General features: G+C 35.0%; 1 protein-coding gene across 1 annotated transcript in view; it reads right to left on the reverse strand.

Moving 5' to 3' along the window:
* Positions 1 to 1,715: 1,715 nt before the first annotated feature.
* Positions 1,716 to 27,968, reverse strand: part of TMTC3 (transmembrane O-mannosyltransferase targeting cadherins 3) — a 33,148-nt gene continuing 6,895 nt past the window's right edge. The window contains exons 2-16 of the mRNA XM_074163339.1: positions 27,022 to 27,123; positions 26,071 to 26,185; positions 25,276 to 25,492; positions 23,381 to 23,599; positions 19,343 to 19,442; positions 18,057 to 18,172; positions 16,088 to 16,260; positions 14,990 to 15,242; positions 9,207 to 9,355; positions 8,549 to 8,669; positions 7,835 to 7,946; positions 7,006 to 7,109; positions 5,798 to 5,967; positions 4,753 to 4,979; positions 1,716 to 3,877 (exon numbers count right to left, since the gene is read on the reverse strand). Of these exons, the coding sequence (XP_074019440.1) occupies positions 3,063 to 3,877; positions 4,753 to 4,979; positions 5,798 to 5,967; positions 7,006 to 7,109; positions 7,835 to 7,946; positions 8,549 to 8,669; positions 9,207 to 9,355; positions 14,990 to 15,242; positions 16,088 to 16,260; positions 18,057 to 18,172; positions 19,343 to 19,442; positions 23,381 to 23,599; positions 25,276 to 25,464 (2,748 nt within the window). The 5' untranslated portion in view covers positions 25,465 to 25,492; positions 26,071 to 26,185; positions 27,022 to 27,123 and the 3' untranslated portion in view covers positions 1,716 to 3,062. The remainder of the gene's footprint in view (positions 3,878 to 4,752; positions 4,980 to 5,797; positions 5,968 to 7,005; positions 7,110 to 7,834; positions 7,947 to 8,548; positions 8,670 to 9,206; positions 9,356 to 14,989; positions 15,243 to 16,087; positions 16,261 to 18,056; positions 18,173 to 19,342; positions 19,443 to 23,380; positions 23,600 to 25,275; positions 25,493 to 26,070; positions 26,186 to 27,021; positions 27,124 to 27,968) is intronic.

A 27,968-nucleotide genomic window follows, 5' to 3' on the forward strand; every position in this document is an offset into this window, starting at 1 on the left:
AACTATTTCCCTGAGAGCTGATAAAAACCAATAGACTCAAAAAAAAAAAAAAATCAGATCTGAATGATTGTGTTTTTAACTGGTTGTAATGCAAAGAATAATACTTAGAAAACAAAAAATACTTGCAATACTTCGAAAATGAAGCGCTAGGATGTTTCATGTGCAAAACAAACAAAAAAATTTCCATACTCAACCTACAATTGCATGTTGTCCTTCTGGAACTGCACTACCCGTAAACATCCCGTTGTCCCAACTATATGCATGTGTATCTAATTAATCCTAGGTTTACATGTATTTACCTCTAACTCATTATGCATATACTCACCTGCAAAAGATAAAAAAATGACAAATGCACAAATCTGCACTGAAATTATGTGCACATGTAAATTTGAACAATTTGTGTATGTATGCAAAGATGATACAAGACATCTCTTCAGGTTTCTTCAGCAACTGCAGCAATTTCATTGACTGAGAAAAGGGCTACACATTATTTTAATATGTCTGCCTCATTCTTGGAAATTCCCAGTTCTTGCATATTATTGAAATTGGGAGTTCTGATAAGGGATGATATTTCTGGTGTTCTTGCACATTAGGATGGCAGGAAGAGGAAAAAAGATAGGTTGAATCGAAAGGGGAAAAATACCCATTGATTATTCTGTTCTATCTGCAAGCAAAGCCAAAAATATTCTTTGATTTTTTTTTTCCTATGAGAAAACTCTGTTTTGATTATTTTTCAGAAGTTATGCCACTTCAATTTACTGAACCACTTTTCTCACAGAGTTTGATTTTAAAATGGCTGATGCATCCTAACAGGGTCAACACACTGACATTACTCAAAATACTTGTTTTTACTAAAATTTCTTTGAAAGAGACAAAGGGGGCACAGTACCTGATAACAGGCTGAAAGACTTACCTCCAGCATCCTTCAGTTTACATTAGACTGATGATTTTAGTTAAACCTGATGGCACCTCTCAGCATCAATAAATCTAACAATTCTTGCTAGTCCCTAAAGAAGAGCTACTTGGACAAGAATGTGCCTTTCCTTCCCTCTTCAATTTGCAGACCAAATGTAAGTGGTGTGGCAGCAGGATTCTGGGAGCTCTTGATACAAAAGTGGGGAGAATCCTGGCCTGCTCCACCAGAAAGTACCTTTTTTTACTACTTTGTTCCTTCCATTTTCAAATGAATGTTCCTTTGTATCACCCAGCACAATGACTAATTCTTTTGTAAAACAAAGGTTTGCAGGGAAGACTTAATGTGCAAGTTAAACTTTCTATGAAGGTCAACATACCAGTATCCAAGTTATTCACAGACAAGATAAAACAGCAATTTTCAAGGTGTGGTCAATAGATTCCCAGGAGCACTTCACTACAAGCAGCTCTTAATAACTTTTGTATGGAGAACAGCTGCACACCACGTACCTGTTCCTGTCTGCAGCTTTTAAACCGTGATTTTTAAAACCCACTTTTCCCCCCCTAGTGATTACCATGCAAGGAATTGTTGTGGTAACATTACAAATGATACATAATAAAGAAAAGGTCCATGCAAGGTCTTCAACCATTTAAGATCCCTCCCACAGAGATAAATATTACATCTTACAGCTGGATTAGTGCCCGAGGCAGGAAGTTGAGCAGTTACGGAAAGGATTATGTTTAAACAGTAGAGTTGCTAAGGAATAGTTCTACATCACAAAATAAGACAAAACACGAAGAGTAAGAGTTAGATTTAATGATTAATTAAATTATTACTGAACCCAGCTCTTACACTTCTTTCTCATAATCAAGGAAAACATCGGGTTTAGGTAATCCGTAGTATATTTCAACAAAAATATATGCATTGCACAATGATAAAAGCAACACTGAAATTGCAAAGATTTTCATTTCATGTAAGAAATTAAAATAATGCATTAGTGGAAAAGTGTAAATGGGAATATTTTAGTAGTCAAAATAAATATTTAATAAAAACCACATACCCATGACAAAGTATCAAAACAACAGGACTTAGTATTTGGAAGGATACTATCTGTATTTCTTTGTGTTAAACATGGCTAAATTCAGTGGTTTAATTATTGTCACACTGCCTTCATTGCTTATATTAGTGTTGTAAAAAGTCACGAGAATAGAAATACTGTTCCAATGACAGAAACAGTAAAGCCAGTTTTCTATAAACAAGGAAGAATCTACTACACCAAGAAGTCAATCCACAGCCATTGATACAAAGTCAACAAGGATTACTGCATAGCATACTGGTTACTGTACCAAAAGTGCATTTATCAGCATTTAATGAGGCAGGGGGAAAAGTGAGAAAACCACCCTTTTTCATGAAATTTTTAAAAACAACCAGATGATTTGACAGTTGAAAGAAAACCACAGATTTCCTTTAAAAGTAAAATCGTAGTCTAAAGATCTTAAAAGCACCATAAGATTTCTAACAGGTAAACCAGTACAAACCATTAGCATTGTAAGTAAAGAACAATTAAAAAGTTATCGTATCATTCCATGTTTAGAACACAACTGAAAACTTTAGTGTGTTGTTCCATCCTCCTATACTACAACCAGTGGCATTTTGATGACTTTTTGTTAAGTTCCGGAAATGCAATGAAAAACTCTTTTTCATGTATAGCAGAGGTCTCGAAAAACTGGTTATGTGTAAACTGAAATGTAGCTGTTAATACAAACAGATTTAGATGGGGGAATGCAGCAGTGTCTGGTATATCCCATTAATTCTCCATTCAGTTCTTTCACTGGTTCTTTGAAAGTAGCATTACTGAATATCCCTAACTATCAAAGATTTTTATGAGTGCTATTTTCTATTAGGATTCTGCATTTAAGATTATTATCAATCCTTTGTCCTTTAATTCCCACCCATCTCCCATACCATATTTAAAAGTTGCAGTTTTCTCACAGAAAGCATTGCAATGCCATTTGCTGCCTGCTAAGTGATATGCAGTCAACATTATTTCTATTTTCAATGCACCGAGACCACTTTCCAGTTGGATCAAATATTAAACAATAATTAAAAATAGTATTCTTCCCTTATTGTATTACGACATGATAAAAGACTATTCACCATTTAATATACGTTCAATCTCTTCTAGTCTTTTTAAAGCAGCAACTCTCTTTTTCTCAATGTCTTTGATTTCTTTTGTAGATTTTTTGGGAGTCTCTTTGTCCATATTGGTTTTCTCTGTTCGTTTCTTATTTTCTGAGTGCCCTTTATTGTTATCAACTGCTGTTTGGGTGGTTTTCTGCTCTTTTTTTACTTCTTTCAAATTTTGAAATGATTTTTTTTTTTCTTCTGCAGCTGTAGTCCCATCTGCTGGAAGTGATGACTGTTCTATAGCACTGAGTGATGCAATTTTACTTCTAACTATGTTTAGATGACGCTGAATATACTCTTCATGAGGTGCCAGTGCTAGTGTTTCAACCAAACATTTTTCTGCTTTTATTAAGTCTCGTTCTTCGAAGTAAACCACACAAAGATTATGTTTTCCTTGTACATTGTTGGGATCCAATTCCAAAATTTTTTCAAAACACTTTTTTGCTCCAACAATATCCTTCTTTTGGTTCATAAGGATATCTCCTTTCAAAATCAGACCTTTGGTATGTTCAGGGTAGTATCTCAGTAGGTCTTCCAGGACGGGCAAAGCCATCAGTTCTTTTCCTGTCTGAGAATAAAGCAGTGCCAAATTGAACAAAGCACTTCGGAAGTTTGGCTGTAATCTTATAGCCTTCTTCATCCATGCCTCTGCTTCTGTATCTTTTTTGTCATCCATTGCCAGCATACCCAAATTGAAGTACCCATTTGCATCTTGTGGTTCTTCTTTCACATAATGCAACAGTCTTTGCTTAGCTTCTGGTCTAAGCCGAGCATCACCTAAATGACAGAAAAAGCATTTAATTACAGATTTATTCTGAAGAATTTTTAGACCAGGCCAGTAAAATTCTAATTTTTATACAAATTAAAATGTAACATCTTTAACACAACTGTTTAAAGGGAAAGGGCTACTTATTATCGTTGCTGTGTAACAGCAAAAGTAAGTGACACCTACCTTCTTTACAGAATGAAACTACTTAGAGTTGACTTGCAGCCAAAGTCAGCATCATTACTCTATGATCTGTTGAATTACATTTACGTTTTGTACAACAGATACAAAAGGTGTCTCAGAAGTTATTTTCATGTATGGTTAAACAACCAGAATGCAGAGAAAACGTCGGTTCTGACAAACCAGCTCTTATATGGAACGGATAATCTCATTTTGATAAAGATAGATTGAAAGAGTTTAAAGACAGAGATCACAGAGTGACTTCAGATGTAGACAGACTAAAATATCTTCTAACACTAAAACAATAAAGTCTGTAACTCCCATATTTTAAGTTGCATCAGAGTTTGAAAAAGATATAGTAAAATAATCTTATCTGACAATATCATAGAATGGTCATGAGTTTTAAAGATTATATAGGCATAATTTTGAAGATGTTTGTTTAACACTTCCTCATATGTATAAGATGTTATATCGTAAAATTGCACTTGTATTAAAGATGCTGATCAGCTAAGGTATATGTACACTTTGCACAAATTCCATTCACTACCAATAAATTACAGAGCTGGCTATTACAGTAACAGTTTCTTCTTTGATGATGCTACGAACTTCTGTTTTCCAAAAAATAAACAGTTCATTTAAAAAATTAGGTAGTATGGATCCTATAAATGCAAATGTAAAATATTTATAGAAGGGACAACTAACATACCAGATTCCTGCATAAGCAGTGCTGAGTTGAATAATGCCAGTTTATGTGTTGGGTTGAGTTCTAGCGCTCGGTTGAAATTCTTCAGGGCTTCTGTTGGATCTTTCAGTTCAATGTAAACAATTGCCAAGTTGTACCACAGGTCTGCGTTGGTTCTGTCTAGTTCTAGAGCTCTAAGGTAAGCTTCCTTAGCTTTCAGAGGTTTGTTCATTTTTAAAAGTAATTCTCCCCTGTTGAAGAATCAGGTATAACCTTCAACTTTTATTCATACTAATATGAAAATAGTTGACAGGGTTTTTTTAAACTTTGCCTTCCTATAGACAGCAGATGTGAGGTATGATTCTATGATAATAGCATTTTTTCTATTTTTGTTTGTTTTGAACACAAAACAATACAGGACCTTCTTTACATACAATTCCCAAAGCTTTCAGCTCTCAAAAGTCTGTACACAACAAACCTATATGCAGGACAAAAACCAAAAAAGAAGTGATCAAGAGTTCCTGATATCGGCTCTGTAATTACACTGCAAAAGCGATAGTTGAGGCATCTTTGCACCTCCTTAAGTCCCAATGGGAAAGATAACTAACAAAATAGTGAACAGAAGTCTCAATACCCACAGCCACATAACTTTTATCTACTTAGCTGACATTTATGTGTTTTTTAGTTGTCTTGCATTTTCTGGACCACCTTTAACAAAGAAGGATAAAGAAAGCTCCATGATTCAGACTAACCAAAAGCTTTTTAGTTCAGAGCTAGACTAGGAGATTAAAAATTTCAGTTTGAGATTCATAAAGGAATCCAATGGAAGCATCTTGCTATACAATGTTTGAATACACAACCTATGTGGAAACACATCATTTGAGCAGGAATTTAAAAGAACAGGGTTTGTAATGAAAAACTGGTTATTGCCCCAAATCTTCATCATCTCATTTGGAAAGAAATCAATTCCAGGAGCTAATTCAACTGCATGAACTAAATACTGTTCATAGCACTACAAATACATAGATGTTTATTCAAGAATATGTATCTCTAAAATTAGAAAAGATACCTGCTGATGTAAGCCTGCTTGAAATCTGGCCTCATACTAATTGCTTGTCGATATAATTGATCTGCTTCTTCAAGGCGAGATTCATTTGCTCGAATTAAGTTTGCAAGGTTGATATAGACATTCAGATGGTTAGGAGCAACTCTCGCTGCATACTTTTTACCCGGAATAATCTGCCAAAAAGAATATATGTACCAAACACAGATGAGTGAAAACACGAAAGGCAATCGGAAGAGATCTCTTCTTCATTCTGCCACATTTGTTTTAGGATATCACTGGACATTAGTGTGAAGGCTCTTAATGATTACAAATAGCAATTCTTCTTTCCCAGAAAATCATACCAAAATATAAACAGAGATTTTTTTCTTCTTTAATTCTATGAAGACATAGATGACTTTGATATCACATTTAAGATACCAGTTAAGCTCTGCTACTACCTAATTGGGCTCATGCAGAACGCTATTAGAAACTAACCAGACCTTGCAGAACTTTCCCCATTCAGACAAAGAATACTTCCTAAAGCCTAAACTGACATTCTATCAGACATTTTCATTTCTTTTTTTAACCCTCCAGCCTAAGATAATTGTAAATAAGATTTTACCAGCCACTGATATAGCAGATGGAAAGTAGTCATGAAAGATGAAAATTGCAACTGTTGTACTGTTTATACTTCATCTGTCTAGTATCTTCATACTGGTTCCCAATACAAACTTTTAAATGCCATACTTCTACTCAAGGGACTGCTGATTTTTAAAAGTATGCTCAGGCAAAGAATTTTCTGTTGCTGTTACAGCTACCTTTTCCCACCTCCAATGCCGCATTAATGCCCTCTTGAGGGCTCAGAAACTTAGTCATCATCAATGTATTAGCTGTAAGTGAAAATAAACCCACTGTGACTAGAAACTGTAGGTATACATTTTAACTGATGCTTTTTTTCATATCCTCTATTTCAGAAGAAAAAAAAAAACAAATCAGAACAGTATAAAAAGTGACTTAAAATAGTTTTAACAAGGACATTCCAAGTTAGCATTTTTCAACAGCCATGATGGTATACAACCTACTCTATTAATACATAGATTTTTAAAAAAACCTAACAACTTTTAAGTATAGAGCAACACAGCGCTTCAGGAAAAATATGAAAAATATATCATGAATATAGGTCTGAAAGAGTTCCCTCCTGTGGTGGTAGATAAAATAAAGTTATATATTACCTGTGGCATCAATGACTTAGCAATCATATATGATTCCTCAGCTTCTTTAGTTTTGTTTAAGTTTTTGTAAGTTCTTCCTACATTCATGTGGGCACCAATATCATCTTAATAAAAAGAAAGAAAAAGTGAAATTTCAAATACTTCCATGCATTGAGTATCCTGAAAATAAACTTACGCCTTCAGAGTAGCATGAAGTACAGTTACTGCATAACAACAACAAAAAGCACTTCTATATTATTTTTCATCTTAATTATGAAGCTATTAATTTAACCATGAACCAAATGTGGATTATAAAGTTACTTGGGAAACGTTAAAAAATTTGAGGTCATACTTCCATGTATCTCTTGCTATAATAGAGATACACGAATTGAAGGTTATTTATCAGGCTTCTAAAAGGAAAAAGAAAAGGTTTCCAGTACTTATGGAAACTTCTAGGTTCCTCCAGTATCTAGAACTTCTTTTGCAACAATACGCGAAATAGAGTAAATATACACTTTGATACTATCTATTTTTTTTTAATGCACCTACTTAGTTTTAAATAAGAAAATTAAATAATAATTATGTTTCATAAGAAATTACAGTTTAATTCAGAAAAAATGGCATCCAAATAATAGTTTTAATGGAAAGTCTTTGCATCTTTTTATAAATAGATGAGTTTTATGAGTTTATTTCCAAAAACTATGGATCAATTAACTTAAGTGCATGACACAGTTTGATGTTCAGTTGAAGAAAAACAGATCACTGGGAAGATTTTGTTAAGTAAGCTAAGCGTACTGAAATACTAGGAGTGCAGAGATGCCATTCAATGGCAACTAGTCAAAGTTCTTACCTGGCTGCACTTGCGTGGCTTGTATGAAGAATTGCAGAGCTCTTTCAAAATTCTTTTCATTTTCTAATGCATGCCCCACATTGTTCCATAGTTTTGCATTGTTCTTATTTACCTAAAAACCGAAAAAGAGATACCACGCATAAGGTATTAAGCTGAAATTACATAAGTGATTTTCTTTTAACTATGTCTTTAGGATGTAAAAATGCCCAGCAAATGACAGATTTCATCAAGCTCCTACATGTAAAGAATAAAAAAAACACTGCATACAGAATGATTACATTGAACCTGTTGCTCAACATCCATTTATTTTAGTTATTTGCCCCTAGAAATACAAACTGTTTTAAAATTCATTATGATTATTTTGGGATGTTGTACAAACCATCCTGTCACACCATACGCACGCTGAAAAAATTATTCTATGCAAACTTTTTGTAGATTTTTGTACTGAAACACATCATGCTTTCATTCAGATAAGAGAATACATTCAACACAAGAAAAAAATTATCATGTTTCTTGCACATGAATTCCCATGTATGCATCACACCACTTTTAAAGCATTCCCAAAAGCAACTAACGAGATGCTAATACTGCCAATGTAGAAATAACAGTGACAAAACAACCATCATTTCTCTCCATTTTTATCATGATCTACTGCAGCTTTTTGAGAACAGCAACACAAACTTTTCATTATCCTTTTCAAATAGAATACAGTACCTTTAAAGCTGACATAAACAATGTGTACTCTGACTCCCAATCCCAGTTCCTGTGCAGTGTTTTTAAGGCGTGAGTGAACAGTACCGCAGCCAAACAAACCCAAGAAATTTTTCTTAGTACACTATTACACAAAAAAACCAAAGATTTGTTATAAGCACAGAAACAATTCTAATTTATACTAAAATAAGTATCTTATTTGCCTCCTAGCATATGAACTGAGGACCATATTTGTGAATGGTACATTATAGCAATGTGTATTGCAAGCTACACCACATTCTAAATATGTTTGGTACAGTCTGAGGCTTTTTAAAAAATATATATGTATGTTTATATACGTATATAAAAAATAAAAAATATATAAAATATATGCATATACATGTGTATATATATGTGCACTTATTTTAAATAAACATTATAATACCCTCAGAATAATCCACTGGTTTCCTAAGAACTTCCTTGTCATTTGTTCACCTGACTGCCAAACAGCTTCTTGGTCATTACTCTGTGTTCATTAAGAACTTGAAACAGACTAAGAGCTATAACGCAATAAATTCATACTGGTAAAAACTCGACTGGGAAAGCCTGCAGTTATAAATATGATTATTTTTATAAGATTAAGAGAGATGAGTTACACCAGTTATAGGTAACACTACCTTACCTTTTATTTGATAATTTCTTCCATCCATGTGCTACTAGAATGCAGAATCCCATGCTAGGAACATACAACACTCGTTCTGCTACTACGAATCCAACAGGAAAAAAGAGGTTTGATGCAGGAATGAATGGTAGCACAATTAAGCAGAGTGCCTAGAAAAGAAATGCAAATGAATTAGTAATCAAGATTAATTAGTGGCAAACTGTACCCAAGAAACAAATTATGAAGCAATTACCAAAAAAATCCCAGAAAAACAAACATATATAGTAGATTTTCGAGGGGTTGTTTTTTTCTTTTAAACATTGAGATCTGTTTTAAATTGAGACCACTTTGAGCATGGCAAGTTTTAACCTGCAAATGACACTACTCCTTACTTAAGGCCCTACAAGCGTATTTGCTTTTCTATACTACAGAAAAGAATAGCTGTATGACAAAACACTAGAATCAAAGGCTCAAATTCAAAACAATGTTTTAATAAGAGTTCCACATACAAAAACATGACAGTCCGAGAACCCTGGACATTGTTTTATAACAAATAAAAAATTATACCATCTTACATGATGCACAAAGCAATTATTTTTACAATAAAGTCAAATTTTAGTTTCTGTAATGTATGTGAAGAAATAACAAATATCAGAATCAGCCACTGAATAAACAACAGTGTTTAGATATTACATTAAGGGCACCCTGAAATATCTAAAATGACAATGAATTTAAGAACTGCATAATTGCAGCTCTTAGGTTGGTGACAGAAATGTTAGCAAAAGGTGTGTTTATTAAAAGACAGAAATCCATCTGCTGCAAAGGAGGTGGACATGACCATTTCCTTTAAGTCCTGAAAGATTGTTAAATAGCAGCTTTACCATCTCTGGTACAAGAACAGATTTAAATAGTAATTTCAAAATATCTGGCCTCCAAATTACAAAACCCCTACAGAAATGGAATGATTCTTTGAAGAAAGAAAGAGGAATTTTCTAGAAATTTTGAATACAACTGGCTGTCACCTTCTGTCCAGATTTAAGCATAACTTCAAGTGCCTTTTCCATGCTAAAATAGTTAACACATGCAGTTTGAAAGTCAATCTAGGATTTCATGTATAAAAATGCATCACTGATTTAAAACTTAAAAGTAAGGTTTAGGTCATATTTCAAGGGGCCAAGAATATGCACAGGAATCATTAACACAACTCAGCTGATCCCCAGCACTTCATTAAGCTACATGAAAATAAATACATAATTGCGCCTTGAAGAAATCACAAGCATGACATAGAGAATATGTTGATTACTTGGCAACAAAATTTAATTTAATGCCATTTCACATTCCTCTTTCTTCTTTACATTTTTATAGTACGTGCTCCTTATAGAGCTCCTACCAATCTGTAAAAGTAAAAGCCTCAACACAGAACTCTATTATAGATTTTTGTAATCCACTTTGAAATGAAGAATTCATCACGCTATCCCCAAGACAGTCCTCTGTATCAGTTTTTAATTTACTTATATAGCAAGTGCCTTCACACTTTTGGGGGTGTATTATGGGAAGTGAGAGTATCATTCTGCATTTCATTCTATTTTGAGCAGTCAAATGCATTTGTGAGTACAAAAGAAAATGTCCAAAAGCACATTCAAAGTGGGCTTTAGCAAACAATGTGCTGTTTTTCAGTTTTTTTTACTGTGATGTGAATAAACTGTACTTAAGCTTTATAATGCATGTTAAGGCTTGTACATAGGGTTAAGTGAATTATTTTATGAAGTCTTCTGATAAACTGATTTGAAAAAGTCACCTCTTAAGATTTTTAAAAAAATATTGTTTCAAATTATTGCTCAAAAAAAATAGTTTGCCTTTTTTAATATACTAAGGACATCAGTCCTGCAGCCCCATAAGGTCAACACACATATAGCGAAAGCCAATTCGTTCCAATGAATTTAAGCAGAACAGATTCTGCAGCTGATATAGCAAATGCTTGGTCTCCACTGAGCGCTTATGATCTAGGCATCTAATAAAAAGGTTTCTGCATGTTCTGCTCTGTGCAATTGCTCTGATGACAATCATCACACAATGTCTCATCAAACTTCTCTTTAAATCCTTTTGCCTCTCCTTAGTACACTGCCCTTCAAGTACAATCTCTCGGGCACTAGACTCAAAGCCCTGGTGCAGGTAAAAATGCATTCTCTTCTGTTCATTTATTCTTTCTTTTTAGCATAATCTTTCAGCAGATGCAGAGGCTCCGTTCAAAAAATATCCTGGTCTAGGCAACTGAAAAAAACCAACAGAAGAGACAGAAATCATTAAAGTATGCAGGAAGAAAAAAGCATATGACAAAACTCTAAAATACGATCATAAGCTATGACAAGTAACTGAACTGCTAAGTAACCAGTCCAGTTCACAAGGAAACATTTCAAAGCCTGAGTGAGGTGTAAGCATAGGGAGCAGAAAAATAAGTATTGTTAAATTTATAAGTACTGATATCTTGGCAAAACCCTTGAAAGTGTTAAAAACTTACTGCAAAAAGCCTGAGGATACCTTTTCCTGACATTTGCACAATAACCAAAGTTTGTGGCTGAGTAGCATGGACTGCTGTCTTATCAGAAGGGAGGTAAGGCACCCTTGTTTGGGACATGTAGAAAATATCAAGAGACACTAAAAAGATGTTATTAAATTTCACCAGCCAACAAAGGCACACCTATAACCAAGAAATTCTATGAACAAACAAGGGCCATGATCACAGCTTGATTCTGAAACCTTCTGAAAAGCCACCAAAGTAATTCTAGATCAGTACTATTCTTAGTACTCAACATTTTCAATATGTATATTGTAACCTATTTATAAAGGTCACTCAGTCTGACAGTGAAGTTATCTGACTGTTCACAGGGATAAAGAAAACAGAAAATATAAGAGAATGTAACTGCTCATACATTGTTTCCATGTCCTTTATTGACATAAGAATGATTACTTCAAGCAGCACGACACGAATCCGCCAAAGCATGTGTTCCAATTTATAATCTACAAACCCATTTTTTGTTAGTTTAATATTCTCAGTTGGTTAAAAAAAGGCAACTTATTTGTTTTGTCTTCTAGTTCTATTGCTTTGAACATACAATTTTAGAACCTATGGCAAAAATTAAAATAAGACAAAATGAAACACAATGTACCCACTTACCAGTTATTTATCCTGGAGACAACTGGTATCAAACAGATGAAGACTGACTCAAAATGAGTCTTTTAACTTTTGCATCTCCCAGTAATGAGTTCATCCCATGAAACCGTACTTCAGGAGAACTGTGGAATGTCCACTGACACTTGAGGAAGTGGGAGAAGCAATCCCTTCTTCTGTCTTGTCCCTCAAGGAGTACAGCACCAAATCCATATTCACATCGGCAAATACAGAAAGACATGTTCAGACGTACTTGTGACCTCCCTTCTCTTTTGCATCTTGGGCCCCTCTCTTTTGCATTTTTTTTTTTTTTTTTTCAAAGTCCAAGTAAAGATCTTTAATTCTGCAACAGGTCTAAAGTTGTACCTTTGCTGATATCACAAAAACAACTTGAGACTCTTCCCTTAGATCAGGTTTCAGCATGACACCTCAGGGAGGTGCCAAAACATTCTAGAGATTTGTAATGGCTGAAGCTCCTTACAAGCCCTTTATTATTCTTTTAGAGTGACACTCATTAAAGTGGTACCAACTGTGATAAAGCCACCATTATACTAATACCATCTGGCATCCCGATAGATAGCATATAGAATTTATACCTTCCAGGGCAGTAGTTTATTTTGACCAACACAAATTCAGGCTTTTATTGGCAGAACTGAGAACCCAGTGTGGAAAAATATTTTTTTTTTTTTTTTTAAGAACTAGTAATTCAACATAGTTAACTGGAACATTGCCATAATCTGTGTAAATTGGTATCACTAAATAAAGATTCACTTTCTTCACTTTAAAGATGGTACTATCATTTCTCTAGTAAGTCAGATTAAGAAGCCATCAGAAAGAAATTGATCTCTCCCCCTCTCCTCCCTTGGCAAACTATCCAGTCTACATCAGGACATTAATGGCTTACTGGAAGGCAGAAGAAAGCTTTGGCCTACCATACTGTTGCATGCTATAGTACATAACAATTAATTTTTAATATAAAATATTGCATTCTCATTTCCTATGAAATTAGCTTCCAGGCACTTAGATATTATGTCTGGCAAAAATCAGCACTGTACTGAAGGTTATATACACAACATAGGTAGATATTAAAGAAAAACAACTTTCATTAAACAAGGATTACACCATGTTAAGTGACATTGAAGCTCACATGCTGGAGTGAATGATCTCAGAAGACCCGTCCTATAAAAACCACTTGGAATAAATAAACAAATACAAAAAAACCCACCCTCAAACAAAAACTGACTTGTAACAACATATGCTGACAATTCCATTAACCCTTTCCTCTTCTGAGTTTTACTGGGTAGGGAGTAAACAGAAATATAGGGAAATAAAGAGCCTTTACAAGAGCTGTCCTATGAAAAAAGTGCACCATTCCCCACACACATTTCTACTGCTATCAGTGCACTGGAGAAAAATGGTTTCAGCTCATGTAAGAAGGAAGATCAAACTACTCCTTTACATTTTTTAAGTGCTGTAAAACTATAACATTTTTTTTTCTGGGTATGTCACCTTGCACATTTATTGTGTCAATAAGCTAAATTTCTCTTCTTCGTTTACAGCTTCCAAATTGAGGCCAAGAAGCTTCATTAGCACTACTACAGGTAATTTTCACAGATTTTTCCAGTGAAAAAAACTGCCTTGCTTCAGTGACAAGAAAAACCATATGAGTCAGAACTATAATGTTAGGTCTCTTTGAAATGAATCAAAGTTTGTCAGCTAATTAGCAAAGAAATCTTCAGTCAAGTCTTGCGTAAATGCTCCCATCCAACTGCAACTTTTGTTGGCTGAGTTACATATTTAAAAAGTATATTATTTCTGAAGCAGACTAAGATCTATGCATGCAGGCTTGTTATACACATAATTGCACCACTGTTTTAATAAAAAACATGGTTATCAGGTAATCATTAACCTTGTGAAAATTTGCAATAGAAGCAATCAAAACGATGACTGGGTTTGCATCAAAAACACACTAGCTTGTTTGCTCCTTTCGATTTCCTCCAAAATATTCTTTCCTGTTAATCCATTTCAGTTTTAAGGTCATATAATACTGAAAAACAGGAACTGATCTTACAGGTTGACAAAATTAGTTTTTCCTTAGAATATGCAAAAGACTGCAAAAGACTACCTTTGTTAAAAGAACAACAACAAAAGAGGAAAACTTAATATTCCTAAATACCAAATACGTCCTTTTCTTTTATACCTACAAGAAAGAAAATCAAGTCATTTGCTAAATACACAGCACGACTACTGACATTTAAATAAGGTAGAGAGTTTGCAGGATGGAAACACATTGTGATCCTTAAAACATATTTAAGTTCTACCAAACCCCTCCATTTTCTAGTTGAGTTCTGAAAACCTGAGAAAGGCCGCAATACAGTTTGCAAATATATAAGAAGGGGCATATTTATTCTCATTTCGTCTATTCTTCTCCATCTCATCCCTGTCAATCACATACTTAATTGCAATTTAACAGTTTTGTTGCTACATCAATTTCCCTCTTTTCTTATGCGTTCATTTTAGCCCAAAAGGAGATGCATGTAATATCTCCGGATCACAGCAGATTAGACATGCGACCAAACAACCTAAGCCACTTACACTCCCATAAAAAGGACAAAAACTAATGCATTGTTCATACCATCAATACAGTCTTGGAGGAATCCCCAGGATATCGGAGACTGAAGACAATCAAAGATCCCAGAAAGCAAAAGAAGGTAAGGGTGGCAACATTTCTAACATCTAACAAAGACTCCACGAGAGGAATAGTTCCCATTGTCCAGTCACAGCACAATTCTGAGGGGTTGAGAAGCAGCCAAGCATTTACAGGGAGGAGGTAGTTGAAAGTCAGCTGTCTTGCTGGGGATGGACTCACAGCAGCTGGGTTATCAAACCTAAAGCAAAAGAAAGGAGAAAAAGCAGCTTTTAATGAAAAAACATAATGTCTTGGTCCACTTTATGCTCTGAAACAAGAAAACTTTAGATTAATAGCTAGAACTACCTATTACAGGCATGTACAATATCCTAATCTTCCTGCATTTGTCAGGTGTGTAACTTGGGAACCAGGCACGATGACTCATTTTAGCATGGAACAGAGCCTCCTCCAAGTTTAAGAAACTGGTTTGGGATATAATCAACACATGTTTGAAGAAACAAAACAATTTACACCTAAAGTTAGGTTCAGTGGTCATTGCTCAAGTTTTTAATAGTGCCTCATTTTCCAAGGAAAAAGATTAGATTATTATATTTCTACATCACTCACACACTTTTAAAATAAATTAATTTTTCCGTTCCAACATTATTCATATACACTTATCTTCAAGCACTGTATCTGAAGTCAACCATACTTTCTGCATAGCACATTCCTAAAACCACAACAATATTTTGTATGTATAAGAGGTTTGGAGCATTCAGCCAAGGTTCAAACACATAACCAAGAAAAAAATACTTTAGTGATAAAACATTTAATTTCTGGATTACTAAGATGAACTAACTGTAAGTCTTTAAAAATTAACGCCTGCTCAGATACCTAAATATTTTGGACATTCTTGTCAACAGGTAGTGAAATTTATACCATTTATCAATTTCACAAAAACTGTAATATTGTACAGTCATTGCTTATCAATACTAAAATAAGTTAATAAACACTTAAGTTGGTATATTTTTGGTGATTTCATTCATACGTCATTAGGCCACATCTTATTTATCAGTGTCTGGAAATAAGACACTTTACTGTTACCTTGTAAACACTGGAAGTTGAGACTGGATAACCTGGACTCTGACAACTACAAGCAGCAGAGTACTAAACATTAGGACTATCAGCTTCAACAGCGTTTGGAGCATAGAGAAAGGAATACTGCCCTTCCCTCGAAGAATCTGTACAGCTGTGTCCAACAACACTGGTAAGGTGTACTGCAAAGGAAAAAAAAGCGTTTATAATCAGACAGTGTAATCATTAATCCCTTAGATAAATGAGATGCCTAATCTTTCCACCCCTCCCCATTGGTTTTCTCTAAACGCCTACCCCCAATAGTTAAATAACTCAGCTTCTTAGAGCTTTCATGACAATCCCCCCAAAGTAGTCCATCATTCTAATAAAAATAATTCTATTCGAGTATTATTTCTAACACTATCATAGCTCAACTTGTATGTCTGTAGTTCTGTATTTTGCACTGACAGATTAAAAAACTTGTACCACCTTTAGTCTTCAATAAATCAAGTATGACCATGAAATAAATTTTGAGGAAAAGAAAGGAGATTTTCAAGACCTGCCTGGATGCAGTCCTGAGTAACGTGCTCTAGGCAATCCTGCTTTAGCAGGGGAGTTGGACTAGATGATCTCTAGAGGTCCATTCCAACTCTGACAATTCCATGATTCCGTGAAATAAACAAAATTCCTTAGGAATGGTAGAAATACTATTCACTTCCTCATTAGACCTGGATTTCTATTTTATGCCTCTCCTGCAGTAACCCATCTCTCCCTGCCTCATGAATGTTATGATCTTGCACAGTTCCCCATTACATGCCTTAATTTCTTCCCTGTGTACCTCTTTCCCTACGTCTTCATGTCTTGCGCTGCGGATTATTTATTGCTTCACATATACTGATTAGCTGAACTACAGATATTGACAGGTTTTTGAGAACTGGTCAAACTCCTAGTTCATGCTACACCTGTGTCCTCAGAAGAAGCCTCAGTTTGGATTTTATCTTTTCCACTCAGTTGACCTAAACTTGTTAAACTTTTATGAAATTGAGGATCGGATCAAAAGTTGATAGAGAAAGGAAGAGTGAACTGAGAAGTACAGTCACATAGCGGTGATTTTCTTAAAAATCCAGTTTGAAAATTATATGCTTATTCACTAGACTTGCAAAGGCAATAGTTACAAACACATGCATTTCTGTAAGCACAAAACCCCGTTATTTTGGGATTTTTGCCTTGATTATGTACCCCCAAGACAGACAAGCCTTTTACTGGTGAAGTTATTGCAAAATATTCTTTCAAGTAATTAAGGAATAGTAAAGTAAAAAATTTTCTTAGAATATGCAAACATACATTTTTAAATTGCATACGCTTTGACTATTAAAAAGCCAAGATTTATTTCATTGCAGAAACATCTTGTTTCTCTAAACAAAAGTTATCACTAACTTAAAGAATTATCAATGCTTAAGATGAAACCTATCTGATTAGAAATTAAATTTAAAGGTATTCCTAGAACAACCAATTTCCTAAGAATATTCTGATTCAAATAATACTACTCCAAACCATCAGGTTATTCATTAGGATGGGATCAAATACATTTGTATATTCTATGTTCTCTATTTTTACTACAGGAATTAAAAACAAATAATCCCCCACCTTTAGGCACATCAGACTTTAATCAAGACTGTTACATGCTACTCTTTGCAAACCTCAGTCAACTAAAACTTTAGGCTTCCATTAAAACATGTAAATTCTTATTAAGTAGATTTGGTAACATCTTTGTATGGCATGTAAAGGGCAACTTAGAAGTCATTGAATTCCCTCACCAAGAACCATGACTGTTAAAACATCAGTTGAGTAAAAAAAAAAAAAATCTCAAGCATGTTACATAACTGTAGAATTATCCTGAACTGACAAAAAACAGTGCTAAAATATGACACTTTGAAGTACTTAATGTCTCATTACAGAATTCCTGAGAAGCAATCCAATTTATTTTTCAACAGCTTACCCCTTGAGCAATAAATACTTCATATACACAGCATATCCCCACCACTGTTATTCCTTGCTCTTTACACAGTGTTGCAACAGCTACTAGAAATACAGTCACTGCAATTGGAGTCCACACTGCAAATAAAGATGACATTGTTGAAAATGTTCCATCTTACAACAAAACCAAATATTTAATAAAGTTAATTCACCTAAAAAGTGAAAACTTTGGCTCTTCACGTTGGAACATACTATGTTCTATAAACTTATTCAATATGCCACTTGTTATTAAAGGGAAGATTACCAGTTTTACTCTAAAGAAAATAATATACATGTACCAGTTTTAAAAATGCCTCCCTTAAATTGAAAGAACTAAATGAAAGGCAAAAGACCAATGTAATCTATGATAGGAAAACAAAAAGCCCCCAATCTTTCCTAATTCACCAGAGCACTTTTTCAAATGGAATGTTTTATAGAGAGTAATGAATTTTCACAAGGCCAATTTGACCTTGGAAAAGAGGTAAGCCTTCCAGCTCTTCACTAAAACTCTGCAGCTTGCTTGTGACCATCTGAGGCATCTCAGCATGCTTCCACTGACTGGCATTAACAGAAGTCAGTGCAAGAGTCCCCTACTTTAGGTGTTAAAAAACAAATGAAAAAGTGGTTAAGTCTTGAAGGAAAAAAAAAAAAAAGGCAATTTAAAACGGAAAGACATTGAGGTGCTGGAGAGAGTCCAGAGAAAGCCAATGAAGCTGGTGAGGGGTCTGTAGAATAAGTCTTACGAGGAGAGGCTGAGGGAGCTGGGGTCATTCAGCCTGGGGAAAAGGAGGCTGAGGAGAGACCTTAACACTCTCTACAACTACCTGAAAGGAGGCTGTAGAGAGGCAGGGGTTGGTCTCTTCTCCCAAGTCACAGGCGATAGGACAAGAGGAAATGGCCTCAAGTTGCGCCAGGGGAGGTTCAGATTGGATATTAGGAAAAATTTTTACACTGAAAGGGTTATTAAGCATTGGAATGGGCTGCCCAGGGAAGTGGTTGAGGCACCATCCCTGGAGATATTCAAAAGATGGGTTGACATAGTGCTTAGTGACATGGTTTAGTAATGGTTTTTTATCAGAGTTAGGTTGATGGTTGGACTAGATGATCTTAAAGGTCCCTTCCAACCTAGCCGATTCTATGATTACATGGGGCTGAAGGGGTTTTTTGTACACACTTGCTAAATAGCCAATACATCCATATCACCATTTTAAGAGCTCTGTTATCAGTGGTACAGAAATTAAGTTATGTATATATTTGTCAATCATTTACCTATGGTATTATCTGGCCCTTTAGATTTTGTATATGACAAAAAAGCAGCTAGAAAAAAGATAGATGATAAAAGCTCTGCTCTGCCCACAACTCCAGTTACCTGAAAAAAAAAAAAGAACAAAAACCAAGATTATTCTTCTAGTGACTATTCTAGTACTAGAACAGCGCATGACTGATATACTCTCAGGATATGCAAAAACAAGATCTGCAAACCAAGCAAAAAAAGGCTAAAAAGAGTAAAGCTGCTTTCAGTTCAATCAGTACTGAATTCAAGAACAGGGTGATACAGGGCCTGGTGGCCAGCTGTGGCTTCCATGCCCTTAAGTATCACCATGAACTAGACAACTAAGAATTGCCATACTTTCTTTTATCTTTAGTAACACAAGTCACAAACAACATTCAAGGCAGAATTGCAGTAACTGCTCTCTTCATAATACTTGGAAGAAACTGCTTTCATCAATAGGACTTTTAAGTGAAGCCTGACAAGGACTGTTGCACATACACATTCTGCAGACAGTGGCATACAAAAACTATGACTTATTTTTGCCCATACCTCTTCTGACTGACTGTACAGATCTGAATCTTAAAGAACCACTCCCTTGACTAGTGCTATGGCAGCTCTTAGGTGAGCAGTCAAGAGTTACAAATAAATTCATGGCAAACTCTGTGCAGCAGAGCTAAAGAATGACTCAGGCTTTACTACAGGTCTGGCAATTTTCTGAATGATAATTTGGTTGGCAATATTGTAATTGCAGGTAATGCTCCTTTGGTAATGAGACAGAGAGAAACAGATTTTATGAGAAATTCAGGGCAGAAGGTTGTTTCAGAATCTCCAACAAAATAGAGATTAATTTCCATTTCAGGAACTGTTTTCAAAAAAGGCTAAGGTGCAACCAACAACCAGAGATGGAAGACAGGTCACAATGCTAATGGTTACTGCAGTAGCCACTGTCCTGACCACAGTACCATTTAGAATTGCCTTTCTTCCTCATTTGTCCTCTTCTGTAATGCCTCTGATTGCATCCAAATTTTCACAAGTAAGCTGGCTGAAAAATGGCATGCTATCCCAAGGTAGATGGTCATATTTAGCTAAGGAAACCTCATAGCTCACCATTTAATTAAGGTGACGCTGAAAACTGACTTTCAGCCATCCGGACCCAGCTAGAAGCTTTTATTGCAAGGTACATTCTTGGTCAAGCATGATTGATCCAGCACAGCATAAAAAAAGAAAGTAACTCAATATCCAAGGTCACAGTGTAAAGAAAAGTATTCAAATCTGAATCTGAAGTCACACTCTCGTGCTTCTGTTGGGAGCAGCGTACATTTACCAAAGGACTCGCTGAATCATGCACAGACCAAGCATGCTTCATAACTGATAGGACATCAGAGTTTGTGTTAACATTTTGTATAGTATACAGGTGTTTGTTTCCAAAACGTCTTAAGATGTTTCAAGGATTCCTGGTCTGGATCTCAAAACTGTCCAGTATTAAGACAGAAATTAAAGAGAACTTTGTCTGTAAATCAGTTTAAAGTAGTAAAGTGTGTAAAGCAAGTGTGCTGGTGTGTCTCCACAGTCCTCTGCCAAGAAAAGAGAGATTCTATTTCTGGATACAAAGGTGACATGAGAGAAAATTCCAGGATTTACAAGGTTAGTTGACATCCCGTAGCTGTAAAGGTAGTCAACGTGCCTCTGGCCAGAACAGTAGCAAAGTAGCTTGAAACACTGGAATGGAATTCTAAAGACAAGGAAAAATGAAAATATGATGTCTTATTTAACCCACTTTCTAAAAAATTCTTCCTCCGAAAATGATATATTACCACCACAAAAGCCCAGTTTCTCTCTGAAGTCAAGCAGAAAATTATTTTCCATTTATCCTGCTCTGCTAACTTTTCCAGGAAAAATCCATTTATCGTAAGAGAGATAAAGGTTTGAAATGTTTATGTATTGCATCTGCTGTTTCAAACTTGTGTGCAGGCGAGTAATAAGTAAGAGACTAATCTGAAAGAATTCAAACCAGATACATTTCAATCATAGGAGATACAGAAGGTACCGTCAAATGATATAAAAACTGGGAATGAGACCTGTTTGGGAGTTTTCACTACAGTCTAAATAAGTTAGTTGGCACCCAAGTCCTCAATTCTAAAATACAGCTCATTATTAAGTCCTCTTTCTCGTGTAGAGAAACTTCCAGTTGTTTTGCCTTTTATACATGTGCACAAGTCTCAACTGCCACGTCTAAAAACTCTTTCTTGGTTGCATTTCAGGTAGAATTCTCAACGCAAACACTTGATAAAATACACTATTTCTCAAAAGCAGAAAGATTAAATTGAAAAAGGTAGGGGGAGGAAGAATAAAACCCCTTAACTGATTCTTCACTGAGTACCCAAGTACAACAGCAGGGGAATTCAATTACAATTGCACTTAAATCTCAGAGCCTTTTAAGCATTTTAAGTACAGCAACAAGTTCTACCAATCACATAGTCTTAAAGTGCCCTCATGTGGCTAATATCAGGGATTACACAATTATTACCAAACTGTACTTCATAACTTTGTAAGACATTGTCTTAGACAATAAGCTCTCATTACAGAAAGTTTTGTAGCATTTGTATGATAATTTTGCTAACTCTGTTGCGCAGTACTAAAAGCAACTGTGTTCTGTTCTCTCTCATGGAATCTGACAGTTCAAGCATGATAAAGAATCATATTTGGAATAAAAGGGATAAAATGACATAGGAAGATCTAAGCCATGAACCACTAATGTAAGTCACTATCAACTTGCTAATAATGCTCCTGTAAAGACATTATCACATTTATTTCAGAGGCAAAGAAAAACTTTGACATTTAAAGCATGTTTTTGTCAAAGAAACAGAAAACCAAATGAAATTTACAAATTATCCTTTTAACCTGTATTTTACCCAAGATTTTACGCGAGTTTGTGCTTTCAAGCACAAAAACAAGAAAAAATTTTTAGGTTTTTAATTTTTAACTTCAGGTGTTTAAATTTTAAACATGCCACTAACTTCTAGCAAAGAGATAGTAGTAGTTTAACGTTTCCCTTCCCCCACAAAAGACACTTTAAAACCCAAAAATAAAAAATCAGGTAACACCTCTAAAGAAGCAAAACATTTAAACATTTTTCTGAAAATCAGCTAATGCTGTAAGAAAAGAAGAGACTGAGGATGAGCTTTACAACCTGTGTGAACTGGAATCCAGGAACGCCAATTTAAGTCATGCAGAAACTAACAGCAGAGAATTCCACAGATCTGCTTTATCAGTGTTTCTGATGGAAATAAATCTAATGAATGGCTATCACAAGACTCCACTAACTCACACACTGCAAGCCTTGTTGAGTATTAAAAAGTATACAATCGGAAAGCTTGTATAAATAATGCTTTCCATAGCAGTGAAAAACTCCTTCAGAATCAAAGGAAAGGTAAATATGAGACACGAAAAATGTATATCCTCTTTCTTATATTGGATACGTTCAAAAATTAATGGCCATAAGCTGTATGTAGCACAGCAACAACAATCCTAGTGTAAGTCCTGCTGAGACAGATATACTGACATAAAAGAAAGTGGACAGAACAGACTTGGTGATTAGCTAGAGGGGAGTGCTTAGAAATTCTGGAAATGAATTAAGAGGTATTCATAGTATTTGCAAAATATGATACTGGATGAATCATGACAGAATGCAAGTATCTATGTAAGCTTCATAGCTTACATAGATAAGCTTCATAGTTTACACAGATAAGCTTCATAGCTCATCATCACAAAAGCAACGTTCATAGCAGAGACCCAAGTTATTAAATAACTTCATTAATGCTTCTTTACTTATTTTTCAGTAGCTGCATGGAATACAAAACAACTCTGACCATTAAAGTTTGTCACCTCCACCACTTGTTGCAAAGGGCGGAGTAAGTACAAATAAAAATCACACACTTTTTGGAGTTACAATACATAAACAGATACAAACCCCATGAAATTTACAGTTAATTAATACAGCTTGAACAGATTAAGCACATCACAGCTATACCTACCGCTTCAGTATGTATTGGGTGCACCGCAAAGAGCAAGGAGGCAACCACGCTGCTCCTGTTGTCCAGAAAAAGCTTACAGACCTTGAGGAAGACTACACAAACCACCACATGAAAGACCAGATTTAGGAAGTGGTAAGAAACTGCATTTAACTCGCTGAACAGGTAGTTTAAGCGAAACGTAAGAACTGTGAGGGGACGATAAGATTTATGACTCCTCTCCTAAAAGAAAATAAATCAATCAGTCACCACCAGCTTATAAAAGAACTTTTACTCCAAGGTATCTTTCTAAAAATGTATGCATACATGATTCCCCCCTCTATTCTCGGGCATCTACCTTCAAAATAAAGACCTGGAAATCAGTAATACCAAAAAAAAAGAAAAAAAAAAATCAGAAAAATATTCTAGTGAAATACATGAAATCTTGATTTAAAATTAAGGTAAGTTGTTAAAAAGAGAAGTTATTTCTGACCATTTTTCCTACTTCCACACAGTTTTAATGTATTATTCAAGTACTTTTATTACTCTGCCATTTCATGTTTTAAATCAGTATTTTATAAAGTAAAAATTTAGTGCACTCAGCTAAATGAATTATCTATATATTTTCAATGTCTCTGTTGCCAGTTACTCCAACCATAAACCCTTTTAAAAACTATACTTAAAATCATCTTCCTGTACCAAAATGCATTTGTCAACCTACAGCTTGTTGATTTTTTGCTGGATACGTCCATAAAACAAAGGTAACAAATCTAAGAAAACCGGGGGGCAGAGAGGGGGTGCAGGGAACCAAATTGCACATACGTACAGACAAAGACACAAGATAGGAAAAAAATATTTCAAAAGTGTTGAACAATCAAATTAATCTGACTTCATTTAGTTAAAATTAACCTGACTTTCAGTTGGTTTTAAGTGCAAAATCAATACTGAATGAGAAAGCTTTCTCTTGCTCCACACAGTTAGGGTTTGGTCATTGGTTTTTTGTTGGTGTTTTTTTTTGGGGGTTTTTTTTTTTTTTTTTTGAGTAAAAATACTTTGAAAAATACTATTTGAAATTTTACTGGGAGGAGTTTAGGAACCCACTTACTCTTAATGACTACAGGACTAGATGCCGTCTGAAAAAGAGTCTGGAAGCTTTCATTACAGGGTTATATGAAAATTATGTATCAAAGTGTATTTGTAGAGCTAGCAACTAGTATCTCACAATGAACTAACCCTGAATGTAATGGACATAAGCAACGAGAAGATTACAAGGTGAAACGTCTTGTAATTCAAGGCAAAACACCTATGTCTGTCAGAGACTTTTATTCTTTTGCTCAACAATGGCACCATGCGTAACTTTCTAAACTATACATAAATCCTTTATCTATTGCCATTTAATGATGTTTATCAACAACTTTAAGGCCAGTGTAGCTTTTCAGATAAAAACACAGCCACTCTACATGGGCTACAAACCAAAATCTCTGAATTCACATAAACACGCTTACTCAAATAAACTTAATGTATTCAATACCCATTCACTAAGTCCTAGCTTTGTTGCTTAAGAGTGTCATCTTTCCTTCCAGACTAAATAAATACCCATGTATGTCAATGTCTAGCTTTTGCAGGAGGAGAAAGGAAAATGGTCAGTTGTTGAATTTCGATACTGGAATTGAATAACACATAGCATCTTGAAGTATGATATATGACTTCATTTTCTTACAAGTTCTTTTCTTGAACAACGGCAAAGAATATAAGCAACATCCGTTCCTGATCTTAAGAGTACAAAACACTAACACCACCAAATTCTATCAGAAACAAACTATTCTGTTAAAACCACATTAGGGGAAAAAGTGTAAGAACTCCCTGCAAGGGTTTTTTTTCCATTTTCTAAATGCCTTAGTGTTTCACAAACCATTTACCTCAGACATTGGAGTGCCCCAGAAGTCATTCTGAAATAGATTTTTTAACGGAGTAGAAGGATGCAAATCTTTATTGTCCAAAATTGCTGAAACATCATCAAAAACAAAGCCGCAAAAGAGACTGTTCCAGTAGCACGCTGCCACCACACCAACTATTAGTGCCGCTTCCTTCAGGCTTACATCAGCCATCTTCTCTAAAAGTTTTCATGGACAAAAGCTGAAATATACGGACAGAAACTGATTAAAAACTAAATTTGATAAATAAAGTCAAATTAGGATATCCAATGTTTTAGAAGTTAATGACACTACATATCTAAAAATCAGTACGACAGAATGCTTTCCTCAATTCTCATTTGTTACACAAGTTAGCATTTAAAAGAAATACTCATTAAAATGTCTGATCCCTAAAAAGTCCTCACACAAGCAGATACACTGCTATATTTCATGTTTTACTACAAAAAGAAGATTAATGATAAGTTGTGATGTAGTTTTTAGCACACAGCTATGCCATTCAAGTGAACATTGCAAATTGGAGAACTATGAAAATTAAGTTCTCTAGAATCCTGAGTAAATTAAAATACTGGAGCAGAATACTAAGTTATCAAAAAGACAGACAGTACGTTAAATATTCATGTTTTTTACGTTAAAAGGTGTTTCTCAAAATATTTCAAAAGTAATTAAAAAAACACATTTCAAACATTCTGAAGAACAAATAGGAAACTTGAAACTTCACAAATAAAGAAGTTCAAGAACAGGTAAAGAAGGACATTGGTAATAATAAAAAGTTAAACTTACCATTGAAGCTCACACTGTGCTCATTTGCTTCTTCATAGAAGGTCATGAAAAGGTCATTTTTTTCCTCAACTCTGCCAAGTCCTCTGATGTGGCTGAATGTTCATGAGAGTCCTGTCTAAAGAAAAACAGCATGCAAAAAAGACACTAAAAATCAACTTTATCTCACATTATTTTCTTTCACCTTGCATAAACTTCCTAAGTCCTAGAAACCCTTAGACAGCAGGTTTACAATTATTTAAGTAATACTATATGGGTGACCTGTTCAAAAGGTAAAAATACTATGTATTGGATTGTTTGGAAACACTGTTCTGCCTTGGAAGAGTAAGAAGGTAACTACAGAGTCAAAGGCATTCTTTCCAGCCACTGGTTGACACAGCAGGAATTACTGCCAATTGCTGAGACCAAAGATATAGAAAAGCTACAGACAGTTGAACACTGACTTAGTTTTGAAAAAAAGGAGAGATGACTAAACAAAAATACATACTATTTCCCTCAAAACTAGAGAGGGATAACGTCTGTAAGGACACAGAACAGCAAATACTAGCTGGATAATGTGGATCCATAAATACACAAAAACACCAGCCTACGTTTATCAGGGTTCATACATTAAAGCTGATTAATTATTTGGAAGCTATAGTCTGTTATATTATCCTAAGCCCTGAAACGCAGGGGAGTTGAGGTTTTGTTTGTTGGGGTTTTTTAATTGTGTTCAGGTTTAAGTATACGATCCTCTAAAAATAGGCTACAGTGATCTCTCACACAGATAGGTAATCTTAGCTGTGGTTTGCAGCCCCGGCCCGAGAGTGGGACAATCACCTATCACAACTAGTGGTAAAGGAGCAGTAGTACAGGAAGGAATACATGTGCAACAACATGCAGGTACAGTTAAACTAAAAACCAGAACAAAGATCATTTAAAAGGAATCAAACCAATCCATTCAGCATTACTCACATAATGGCAGCGAAGATTGTTATCTTCTTTTGTAGTACTTGGAGCGCTGCCTATTGGTGTTACTTCAACCAAGAAAGAGCCTGTTTTCAAAGCTGCCACCACCTTTGCAATAAAACAAGGAAAAAAATGCCAATGTTAAATGTTAACAGATGCTACTACATCTTTTTGCCAGGCTGGATCAGAGTACTCTAGAACAGTAAGCCAAGTTTGAACATATTTATGGTCTTCTTAGCAGTCAGAGAAATCTTTAAAAAAAAAAAAAAAAGAAAAGAAAAGAAAGCATACTGCAGGAATACATGAAAAGACAGCCCTCTTTTGAACTTCAATTCACCAAAGGTTTTTAGTTGCCCCCCGCCAAAGAGTGTGGAGAACTGCTATTTCTCACTCTGCTAGAAACAGAGTTTGAAATTCCTTGTTTGCAACAGCAAACTTCCTACTTCTTGAAGTTTACTAGTTCTACTGAAAAGCAGAGACACCTGAAAAGGACCTACAACAAATGTAATGATTTTCCAACATACAACCCCATGTTTTTTAAATACTGTGTTCCAAGAATTAATGGGACAAGATAATACTGCCATGCAGAACCCATCGTAAGGTTTATTTACATTTGCCCTTTAAGAAAAAGCATCACAAGGTGAGTAGGTTTTTGGCGACTTGAGACTTCTTTATTAACAATATAGGTTTAGCGTATTGGTTGAATCAGCAAGCCCTTGCAGATACTGCATTGCGTATCAAAGAGTAACTGTGAGGCAATTCTTTAACAATCCTATTTCAGAAACAGCTACTTCTATCCAACTAAAAAAAAAAAAAGGGACAGATTCCCAAGTATAGGCGCCTATCAAAAGGAAAAGCCTAACCAACCTTGTCAGCTCAACTACTTTTTACTTGTAGCTTTTTACTTTTCTTTTCCCTACGAAGAATATATGTCAAGACAGCCTCTTTACTTA

Source organism: Numenius arquata, chromosome 2 (assembly GCF_964106895.1).
Source record: "Numenius arquata chromosome 2, bNumArq3.hap1.1, whole genome shotgun sequence".
Taxonomy (NCBI): domain Eukaryota; kingdom Metazoa; phylum Chordata; class Aves; order Charadriiformes; family Scolopacidae; genus Numenius; species Numenius arquata.